Below are 12,413 nucleotides of genomic sequence, written 5' to 3' on the forward strand. Positions count from 1 at the left end.
TGTATTAGCGAGGATGTTAATGGGTGTATGTTTGGGCATTTGTAAGGGAAGTGTATATGTGTGTATCCATTACCATTATTGCTTTGAGCCTAAAGTGAATAGAAATGTTCACTCTAACACATTTAACTCAGGAAGTCTATCAAGTATTTTTAAATTAAACACACAAACATCCGCCATGAACAGTAGGTGCCTTACTAATGAAGCACCCAGCAGGGTTGTGTAACACACAGTAGCAGCAGCTTGTACAAGGGGTGGGAGCCACAGTAAAGAGAGAGGTCCATAATGGAGGGAAAGCAATCGAGCTGAACTGTGGACTGCAATGAAGATGAAAGTGTATGTGGTGAGAGAGGAAGAGAATGAGAAATCAAGAAAGATTTATATGTTTGAGTTTATGGAGTTAGAGTATAAGTGGTCTTGGTGAGCGTGTGAGTATGTGATGCTTGTATGGTGCCAGGGGTGAGCTTAAGAGTTAATGGGGAGGGAGAGAGTGTATGCATGTACATGTATGGTATTAGCCCGAGTGTGTAATTTACTGGAGGACAGCTTAATAATGCTGCACCCAATTTACCACTAACCCTAGGCTCACCCTAGGGTCATGATGCTCCATCGCGGACACCGCCTAGAGAGTTGGGGGTTGTTAAGAAATTATTAGCCCTGCGCGGCAAATGGGACTCCAGCTTAACTTTCTGTGCTGTCTTATTGATTATAATGTAAGTATCACAAAAAAATGTTCCTAAAGTAATCAGGCTTGCTCCTAAAATGTTTAGTCTTTCTCTTTAATTCTAATTAAATTTGTCCAATCCTGATTGAACATGTCATTGGATGTCACACTGGGTGTAATCTCCTTAAACTGATTAAAAGGTCATATTCATTATTGTATTTTAATGTTCTACTTTAATTTAAAGGAGTTTATTTCAGTCTCAACAGTAGTAATAAAATGAATACAATATAGGTTATATCCATCTATAAAAAGTAGAATCATTACTGCATTTACAGTGGATGGTTTCTCTAAATCATTATTGCAATAGTTTGCATATACAGTGTATATGAAAAGTCTACACACCCTTGTTAAAATGCCAGGTTCTTGTGATGTAAATGAATGAGACAAAGATAAATCATGTCAGAACTTTTTCCACATTTAATGTGACCTATAATGTGAGCAATTCCATTGCAAAACAAACTGAAATCTTTGAGGGGGGGAACCTCACAATATCCTGGATATTTTTGCATGTTCCATTGTATTTAACTCTAAGGTATGAGAATGTGAATTACAGAAATACAGAAAGAGTTCTCATTTCATATGATGACCTATCATCATTGAACTCATGCTGTTTATAATACAAGAATTGTCCCATATGAGAACTTGGCACTAATCAGTAGTGAATTAAAAAAATTTAATAGATTTGTAAAACTAAAAATGTTGCCTGTCTCTTGCTTATAACATATGCCTTTGTGTACATCCGGTTCCTAAATAGGGAGTTCTATACCATTTCTAACTTGTTGGAAATCAGGAGAAAAGAAGAGACGGTTGCATGTGAAATAATGTTTTTATGAAAGGCAGATTAGTACCCTCTATTTGATAATCTAAAGCTCTCATATGACATTTTAAAAAAAAAAGCGTATATGAAGTTGGTATAAAATGACACCTTGATGCTTCTATTTAAAATCTTTCTGCTGGCCTCTGTGTATAGCATGGTTGGCATATAAAAGGCTTAAATACCTGTCTATTTATTACGAAATTGGATGAAATTTTTGTATAACGGTAGTGATGCCCATGTGTATAGAGACACCTGAGCCTTATTTACTGGTAAACAGAAGCATTGAGGCATCTATTTGAGTGCCCATTGGATTTCCCATTGCAGGAGTCATCAAATAAAAGCTATAACGGCCAACCAAACTTCAAGTTAAGTATCCTGCAGTGTCACACAAAAACTTCAGGGCACAGGTTGGTGTTTTGGTATCTCTTGTTTGTATTGCTGTAGCCAGTGCCGTTATGTAAATGTTCTGCATATGGGATATGAGTAAGAAATCAAAAACTGCTACATGCTGATTTGTGTAGCACCCGTTTATGAAACGGCTTTCCAGCTATTCCATGGTGTTTTGTCTTCCTCTTCAAATCATTATTAAATTTCAGTGGTGGGGTCATTCTTAACACGTCACTCGAGCCATCATATGTGCTTTAATGTATATGATAGCCGAGTTTCCCCTTTAAAGTACTATTTTGTATCTTGTCCAGTCATTGAGAGATTTCTCTCCCCTTTAGTTTCTAAGATGCAGGTGATGTGTTTGGCATTCTAAAGCCAATGCGCAATACACTCACTGCCAGCCAGCTTCTGTGCTGGATTGTGGGATACTTCTAAGAAAATTACAGCATATCTTTGGAGGTACCGTTATAGAAGGACCTGAAAGTTTTTTCCTGTTTAACCCTTCCTGAGCAACGGACATGGTACTATGTCACAGAATTCCGGCAGTTGATGCCGAAGGACGTAATACTATGTCATGTCACTTTAAGCATTAAAAGGCTAAATCCCTGCTGGTGCATACGAGATCAGGCTGGCACTATCTCTCTGCCAGCCTAGGCCAAAATGTCATTGAATGTAACAACAATGCCACATTTCAAGGGATTTAAATGCTCGAACTTCTATTCTGGCATTCCCTTTTGGCACTTTCTCTAGTGATGTCATCATAAGGGTTGACCGTATTTCAACAGATCCCTGGGGTCGCAAAAACCCCATATGGGATCCTTAATTGTAGTGCACTGGTCTCTTCTAGAACTCTGGGTTTTTTGTATATTTTTTTTTGCATTGCTCTCTTCTAGAAAGCAGTGCTAAAAAAATATATAAAAATGTTAATAAAAAAGGAAATCTATCTAAAAAAAATATATATAAATAAAAATGTATTTTTAAAAATTTTTTCTATAGCCTTCTGAAAACACGTCAACACCTATGCAGGTGGAGTATCGCTGTTCTCGGCCATAGTACATAGTAACATAATCCAGGTTGTCTACTTTCCAGAAACATGTAGTTTTATGTGAGGTTTTGAGTTTTACGTTGAGGTTAGAGACTCAGAATACCAAATTTTAACCCCTTCGCGACCTTTGCCGGTTCAGGACCATCATGACAGGAAGGTCACTAAATGACCTTTGACGGTCCTGAACCGTCAAAAAATTAAATAAGCTTAGAAAGTGATCAACGATCACTTTCTTTGCTTAAACGGCGTTACTGTAATGCCTCGATGTCGAGGGATTCAGTAACGCCGAGATCAGCATCGGGGGCCATGTCGTTTTAAAAGCGATCGTTGATCGCCTCCAAAACTTAAATGGTGTCGCTGGAATGCCTCGATCAGGAGGCATCCAGCGACACCAAACACTTACCTTTGGATGGGCTGTGACCGCTCCGGAGAGCGGTCACAGCCGCAGCTGCCGGTAATCTTCGCCATCAACAAGATGGCGGCGGCCCGGGAAAAAAAATAATAAAGAAGAAAGAGTTCGCTAGACGGTCTCCTGACCCTCTAGAGAACTCTGGCTCCACTTGCAGGTTGAATACAGGTACTGCATTCAACCAAGCAAGTCAATGGAACCCAGCTTTCTAATCACTGTGATTAGTAAAATATTCAAAAAAAAATAAAAAAAATAAAAAAAAATGTGCTAACATTTAAAAATAATTATGCAGTGATGTCACTTGATGAACCATCCAGTACCAGCAAAATGTGTAAAAAAAATAAGTATTAAAAAAATAAAGTTTTTATTATTTTGAGCAAGTGCTAAAATTTCTCAAAAATCTCAACAAAGAGTTAAAATAAAAGCACTTCAAATACCCAAGGGGTGTCTAATATATATAAAAAAATGGCTGATGAGGTAAATTGGAGTGGCCGAGCTCAAAGATAGGGCATAGGTACAGACTGAACAAAATGGAGAAAAAAAGCGCACTTCCCAAATGTGGCATTTTAAATCTCAAACAACCCGACAAACCCATGCATGTCGTGTATCACTGCACTCAGGAGATGTTCCTGAACACACATTGGGGGGTTGTTTGACAGTGGCATATACCAGAACCTGTATATCTATAACTAAAGTACAATTTGTGTGAAAAAAAAAATTACTATTACAAAGTTTGACAAAGTGTAGTTCTATAATTGGTGCATGGAAAGGGTTAAAATAACAGCATTTGGAATACCCTGGGGTGTCTAGTTTTCAAAAATATGTGGTTTGACAGGGTTAAATTGAGTTAACCGGCTTCAAAGATGTTCCAAAGAGGAGATGGAGGCAGACTGACCAGATTTGTTAAAAAAGATTTGAAAATCATAAAACGCTGCTTGTACTTATTGCCCTATAACTTACAAAAAACAGCAAAAAAACATAAAAACATTGGGTATTTCTAAACTCAGGACAAGTAGTAGAATCTATTTAGCTAGTTTTTTTTACTTGCTTTTTTAGGTGAGTAAAAGATTTTTCAAATAAAAGTCATAAAATGTGTTTTTTTTTTCAATTTTTCACCATGTTTTGTTAATTTTTTTTATAGTAAATAAGATGATACGATCAAAATAATGGCATCTGAAGAAAGCCCATCTTGTCCTGAAAAAAACAATATATAACTTATGTGGGTACACTAAATGGGTGATGAGAAAATTACAGCTGCACACAAGCACCACAAAAGTGTCAAAACAGGTCTCGGTCCCACAGGGTACAAAACGAAAAATGAGCCCGGTCCTTAAGGGGTTAAAATATTACAGTTTGGCATAAAGTATGTGCACTTTTTTAGTATTTGTCTTATAACTGTCAAAATAAATGAAAATCCAGGGCATGTGAGATATATCCAAACAGGACAGGCATATTTTTTGGGGTTGAACACAATATAATAGATAAAACAACGTGCGTATGTGGGGTATGTATGATATATGTATATATATAAAATATATATTATACATGGTATGTGTGTATGCAAAACGAGAAAGATGGAAATTACGTTGAATAAGGAAACCGAAGTAAAACTCCCTTTGTCATAATGGGGTTAATATCAAAGAGCATGCTCCTCTATTATTGATAGACAAAGGACAGAGGGGGCTGCAGCTTACAAGCCACCTGCTTCAAGTGACTGTATGTAAGGCTAAGCTGAGTTGTCACAAAGACATCATAATATATATATATATATATATATATATTGAACAGATGAATTGTTTTTCTGTAACACCTCTCAAGTCTTCTAATGGCAATAACATTACGTATGTACATACACACAAAAGCATATATGATAGCAAATGCCCCAAACACAAAACTTTAGTAAAGGGAAGGATTTACACTGATGCTGTCGGGCAGTTGCACATGCATTTGCGGCAACAGTCCGGCGGCCACCATGTTTCTGGTTTATTTTATAAGTAATGGATTTTTTAGGCTACTTAGCCTTCAAAGTGTGTGCGCCCCCATGTTTGGGCTGTATATAGGACTCTTGACTTTCCACCAGAAGGAAAAGTTTAGTAAAGCGAATTTAAGTGCAAAAGTTACATTTTGCCTTGAAAGCGGCGGGCGAGCGGGCGACATATACGTTTTGCCAGCGAATATAGAGTAAGACGGGAAAGAGCAGGTCAGAGCGTGAGGAAGCAGGGCTGACGTGTACATACAGACACGCAGTCTAATCAAAGCCCCCTGCCGAACAGGCCATTGAAAGTCAGCTTGATTCTAAACTACCGCTCTTTTCGTGAGCTGTCTCCTGTTATAGATTGCCCGCTATCTTATCACAGAATCGAAACACAAAGGGAGCTCTATAAGTGCTCTCATGTAAGCCAAGCGGAGGTGACGTTTCCACGTAAGATGAGGAAGTGACGTGTTGTGAAAATGTTCCATCCTTCCTTCCATTCTATTGACGTCTCCGCTTCCACGTCTGTCTTGTGTGTCCCAGCCTGGAACGCGGCTTTCCCCGGGGGAAGGAGGAGGGACCGGGGATATGGCAGCGGTAACCGGGACGGGAGGCGGAGGACCCGTGCCCCATGGGGGTCTCCGGGATGGAGCGCGGGTTGGTCTGCTGTGTGTGCTCTGGTACTCTGTTAGCTCTGGGGGGAACGTAGTGAACAAAATCATCTTGAACGGCTTTCCTTACCCGGTTACCGTATCGCTCTTCCACATTCTCGCCATCTGCTGCTTTCTGCCGCCTCTGCTCCGTGCATGGGGGGTCCCACACACCCAGCTCCCTGCCCGCTACTACCGATGGTACATCATCCCGCTGGCCTTCGGGAAATACTTCGCCTCGGTGTCTGCACATTTCAGCATCTGGAAGGTGCCTGTTTCTTACGCCCACACCGGTGAGCATATCTGGGGAGGAATAAGCGTGTCTGTTGCAGATAAGACTGGTATGATACGTGGCGGTGTGTAGTGGATGGGATAAAATGAACACTGACAGTGGTGTCACGGTGGAGTAGGGCATGATGTGGTCCTGTGGTAAGGTAGGGTTCTTAGTCTAGTGTTAGGGTGCTGATTACATGAAAGAGATGGCAATACTGTTTTTGGATGGTTTAAGGCAATTGGTTCTATACCATATTATAGCAATATGAAGCAGAATCATGGTTTAGCACACATGCTAAAAAATAGAGCTTGCATATGGCCATTGAATCAAGGAAAAAAGAAAAGGGCAATGAACATGTGACATCCACCAAATTATCATAAATCTGTACGCTATTTGTACATCAGGGGAGACCAGCAAAAATTGCAATCGGAACTATCTCCTAAATGACCGCTTACGATTTCAGAGATCTTGTACACAGCTCATTTGGGAAAGCTATATATTAAGGTCTCTGTTTAATAAATGTTCTGTATCTGGGACCACAAGGGAACTCCAGTAAATATGAAGAAAAGATATATATTAGCGCACTGGGAAATGTGCCTTGGGGTTAAAATGATTGATCTCCCGTCGGCTTCAACAGGAGTTTGACGACTGGTTTGGAATCCATGTATCTGGCTTCTTAACACCTGACCTGTGAATTGTCTTCATTCGTTTTAGGACAAAAAAAAAAGGCCCAGCCCATTTGTGAAGGCTCTATAAAAGATCTCAAGAATGTTACCAAAGCAGTTTGGGTTCTAGAGGACTTAGTGCATCGCATTTCACACTAATTTGGCTTTCTGAGTCCCTGGATATCTCCTGAACCAGATCCTGGTCAAGGTGTTTGCTACTTTGCCACTAAGTCAATATTTGAAAGTTATAGGCATGCAAGGGTTTACTTGAGACCTGACTCTAGATTGATTGAGTCTTATACAGTTTGTCAGTAATGTAGTGGTGTGCAGCCTCATGGACACTGATGCACAACAGCTACTGCAATAAGCTATCTGTAACTTGTGACATCTCCGAGAGTACATAGCGTGTATCGTAAGAGTGATACCTCCTAGAACAGCACAATCTTGAGCAAACCTGCTGCAGGACTACATCTCCCATACTACTCTGCCAGGTCCTTAGCTGTAACAGCATCGTGGGAGATGCAGTCCTGCAGCAGCTGGAGGGCCGCAGGTTGGACACCAATTTAAAAATACAAGTACTTATTCCTTGTAACATTGAAACACATTTTAAACAGTTTATAACTAGCTATATAACAAAAGGTATTGCTGCATGGACGGATGCCTTGGTACCACACAACCTGCATTAATGCAACGTGCATGAAATATAAAATATCCTCATCCACAAAAAAGTCCCTTAACTTGGATATGAAACTAATTCAGTCTTAGTGTCTTGACCTATAAGTGTACGTAGTACATCATATCTACACCCTACTTGCCCTACATGTGAGATGTGTTAACATGTATTTCTAATACTGCCATGAGCTGTTTCACCAGAAGGGAAAATTCAAAGAGCATTTGGTCTTTTGACCTTCATAGAATATTTAAAGCTATAACCTGTCACTTTCGTGCCTGTTTATATCATTTCTGCATGCTGAAACTATAGCCACGTCCCACAAAATAATAAATAATAAGAAATAAAAAAAGCCAGGATAATGCGGATATGGGATGCACAATTTTGCACTTGTGTGATAATTAAGCTTTTGCCACCGCTTTTTTTTTTTTTTTTTTTTTTTTACTGCATTTTGATGGTATTAGGTTATGTGCTTTTATTGTGAGTGACATCAGTCTCAGTAATTCATTTCCAGGTTAACCCCTATTAGATGTTTCTCCTAAAAGTGATTTCACGTCTCTTACTAATATTCCTAAAGCTGAATTTGGATTATTAGTTTCGTCAGGTTGGGCATTGAGACTCGTTTAAGCTGTTGTTGGTACTTGGTGGCTTTGACTTTTCTGTGTAGCTTCTGACGTACCTGTGTTTTTACTTTCCAGTTAAGGCTACAATGCCAATATGGGTGGTCCTGCTGTCCAGGATAATAATGAAAGAGAAGCAGACAACCAAGGTGAGAGAATGTGCTGGATGTGATTGTTATTTTTCTGTAGTGTGATTGATATGCAATCTTTACACCTCCCTTCCAGAGTGACCAGGGCCAGATCCTTTTCTTTTGTGTAATAACCTTTTAATTTTTTTTTTATTTTACTCTCTGTCTGCCTTATCCCTGCATTGTGCCATGCATTTTGCTTATTTTGACCATATACTTACGTTTATGATAGATTTAGCAAGGGCATTATACAATGTCTATTAGATTTAGTAAGTGAAAAGTTAATGTTTTATGTGTTCTGTCTAACTTGGCCCAGCCAATAGTGTTTGATGGTTGGTTTGTTAATCAGTCTTGGGTTTAGGCCTGATAAGTATGTGTGGGTATAAGTAGGTTTAGGTGTGATAAGATGTGTAAGAAAGTTTAACTTTACTGATAGGGTGTTTGATAAATGCAACAGCCTCCTATCAGGAGTGGTAGAGGACAATACAGTAAGGGAATTTAAACATCCGTTACGCTATCTTAAATCTGACAAAAACAAGGGCTGGTCAAAACCTTAGTCTTACGTCAGGAAGGATGGGCAGAATCTGCCGTTAAATTCTATGTTTAGGTATGAAGACAGAACATACAATTAAACATTTTAGGTTATAGTAGTAAATGGGTAATTATACCAGATTGGTCCAGTCATTAAGTAATATTCTTTCTGATCACTCCTTCTTTCTACAGGTGTACGTATCGCTTATACCCATTATTGGAGGAGTCCTGCTGGCAACAGTAACAGAGATATCATTTGATATGTGGGGATTGATCAGCGCTCTAGCTGCTACACTCTGCTTCTCGCTACAAAATATTTTCTCCAAAAAGGTCAGTGCAGGAGGTGACATTTTATACATTGCTTCATTATTCCCATCAGTGAATACCTGTAACACATCCAGAGTAATGTATTGATTCTCTAAACGCAGAAAGGAAAATGTCTGGAAATTGTCACTTGTCTGACCAGCAGGCATGTGCTAATGTGTTAGGCAGCACCCATTGCAAGCACTTGTATTTTACATAAGAACTTAAGTCTTGACTTTAAAAGCCTTGGTCTAATTTTTCTCCGCCCTTTAGGTCCTGCGGGACTCGCGAATACACCACCTACGATTACTGAACCTCCTTGGGTGTCATGCGGTTTTTTTCATGATTCCCACTTGGGTACTGCTGGACCTTTCATCCTTCCTTGTGGAGAGTGACCTGGTGAGTATAGGCTAGCACTACATATTTTATCAAAGGATAAATAAAGAATGTAGTTACAGGTGCGAAGTGGTAAGGACTGAGAAATTGCCATAGCAACCAGTTGGATCTTCCTTCCCCGCCCTTATCAAAAGTTGCTCTCTCTCTATATCTGCCATTGTATTTTAAGTGACTCTGAAGTTCAAAATGGTATGGTTAAGTGACCTGTAACTTAGGCATCAGTGGAATTGATTTTTGTTTGTGTTGCTAACAACGCAAGTTTGAATATTTAGAACACGCTTTACTTAGCTGTGAAACTTCAGTACATTGCAGTCTAACTTAACCTAATGATCTGCCTGTAATTTTTTTTTTAGGACAAGGACTTTCTTTAGATACCATTATTTTGATCGTATCATGTAATAAAAATGCAAAAAAGGGGTGACTAAAAAGATTACAATAGATGCACCACTTAAAAAAAATAAAACCCTAGAACAAACATTCAAAAATAACAAAAACTAACCTATTTAAAGGGGAATTTTGCTTGCTTTTTTTCTCCATCCATGACACCCAACTTTAATTTTTATTGCAAATTTATATATATAGAGAGATTTCTTTTCTTTAGCATGTTACTTATACTAAATCACGTATTGTATATGCAAATGGTAACTGTGAGCATATGTTAAAAAATGGCAAAAAGCTTTGGTCAATAGGGTGGGGAAAACCCCAGTCATGAAGGAGATAAATGCTACTGTAGTAGAAAATGTATATCCTGCCTCTCATCATTCTCTGCACCGTTTTCTTTTTTTATTCACTCCAGAGCTCCATGTTCCAGTGGTCCTGGACACTTCTACTCCTTGTGATCAGCGGAACTTGTAATTTTGCCCAAAACCTAATTGCCTTCAGCATCCTTAACCTAATCAGCCCACTCAGTTACTCGGTAGCCAATGCCACCAAGCGAATCATGGTGATCACAGTCTCTCTCATTATGCTGCGTAATCCAGTGACTTTCACCAACCTCATTGGCATGTTGACTGCCATCCTCGGGGTTTTCCTATATAATAAGGTATGTTTTGGAATGGTACATGGATCTGATTCCATCCAGTTGGTACCCCAACATTTGTTGGAGGGGAATCTAAAGCTTAAAATATTTATTATTGTGGCTACTGGGGGGTATTTTAGAGCAGTGGTCAGACTTAAATGGCCACTTCATAAAAAAAAAACAAAAAAAAAAAACTGTTTAAACCCATATGTTACATTTAATCTAGCAGCTCGACCATTTACAGACTAGCAAATATATATATTAACGTTAGTGGCCACTAGTGCAAATAGGCTTCAGTATAGCAATTGGGGGGAAAAAAATACACGTGGCGGATGCCAATCAGTCTTTTTACATTTGGGATGTTTTAGCTATTTTTGTGGTATCAATATAATGTTATCTGTAGAATATTCAGCTATTCATATATTTGAAATTTGTTAAAGGGGTATTGCCTGATACTACCTTTTCAAATAACCCCTCTTGTTATATGTATAACCAAAACTATGGTTGCTAGGGTCAATCTTTGGAAGTATACAAGGTAATTACAATGCGTTGTTCCTTCGTCAGACTGTTTTCCCTTAAATGAATCTCATATCTTGTTAAATGTATCAAGTATAGTAAGTGTTTCATTCACAAAGAAAATGATCAGAGTAAATTAGTTTATGTAATTCCAATGATGATCTGTTCTCTCACCAGGCCAAGTATGATGCAAATCAGGAGGCAAAGAAGCAGCTGCTCCCATTAGTTTCAGATGAACTTCAGGGCTTGGATCACACCCGTGGCACTTCTGAGAAGCTCCAGAACGGAATGACTGCCTTCTCACCAGGCAGGGACTACCAGTACGGGCGGACCAACGTGCTGACTGACCACTTTCAGTACAGCCGACAGGGTCACCCCAGTGCACATAATCGCTATGACGTCTAAAACATTCACTTCCTTTCTGCCTTCTGTATTCTCTCCTCTTTTGTTTCTTTACATTACCCATTCCTCCTCTTATTTAAGATGCGTGTTGCAAGCCACGTTCTCTCTGATCCACCAGAATGGTATAAAATGGGAATGCCTTCACTAAGCTTCCGGGGTCCAACAAATTAGCGGCGATTGCAAGAGAGCAGCAGGGACTCTTCTGAGTGTGATGCACATGGTGAGAAAATGACATTTTAGAATGGAGTAGGAGATTTTTGCTAAGTCATACTTTTTCATTTTATTCCCTTATCAAACACACTCCTGAAAATGCAGGAGTCCTTTGGATTTCATGGTAACTTCCAGTTAATTAAAAAAATAGGAAAGGCAATCAAATAATGAGTTTTCATGGATCTTTCAACCGTATGTGTTGGAGTCAAAATTGGAAATGTGTAATACTAAAAGGTTTGGGTTCTAAACTTCTCGCTTATCAAATGGATTTGGAAGACTGTACCTGAAGGATTTAAGCTTCCCAAGCAATCTTTTTAAATCTGTTTTCTGGTCTGCATGCAAATCCACTTAGTGTGACCCAGTGATGTGGCACATACCCTGCGATAGTTAACATATGGATGCTTATCATGGGCCTTGGACTGTATCACATGAGAGGCTTCTTAAATTTAATTTACATGCTTGTTCGGGAAAGGTTCCCTTATATCCACCCATTGTATTATTTTGGTAGAGATACAGTGTTCAGGGTGTGTTCAGGGTGTGCTTAGGGGTGCTGGTATTTTTGGCATCTTCAACTCTGTCCAGTTCATTGAACAAATCGGCATGAGCAAATCCTTGGTGGAAAAAAAAAAATACCCCCAAATGCCTTGTGCATACTAAGAAACCAAAGGGGTATAATAGC

The 12,413-nt window shown here is 39.2% G+C and overlaps 1 protein-coding gene across 1 annotated transcript; it reads left to right on the plus strand.

The window, feature by feature from the left end:
* The first annotated feature begins 5,939 nt into the window (after nucleotides 1-5,939).
* LOC149289513 (solute carrier family 35 member E1-like) lies at nucleotides 5,940-11,527 on the plus strand. The gene is made up of 6 exons (XM_089490645.1): nucleotides 5,940-6,294; nucleotides 8,309-8,379; nucleotides 9,082-9,219; nucleotides 9,466-9,591; nucleotides 10,385-10,630; nucleotides 11,300-11,527. Exons 1-6 carry the CDS (start codon nucleotides 5,940-5,942, stop codon nucleotides 11,525-11,527), a joined length of 1,164 nt encoding a protein of 387 aa, XP_089346771.1.
* Nucleotides 11,528-12,413: the final 886 nt, after the last annotated feature.

This window comes from Sceloporus occidentalis, unplaced genomic scaffold, assembly GCF_023333645.1.
Source record: "Sceloporus occidentalis isolate IW3139 unplaced genomic scaffold, rSceOcc1.0.p SCAF_45, whole genome shotgun sequence".
In the NCBI taxonomy this organism is placed as follows: domain Eukaryota; kingdom Metazoa; phylum Chordata; class Lepidosauria; order Squamata; family Phrynosomatidae; genus Sceloporus; species Sceloporus occidentalis.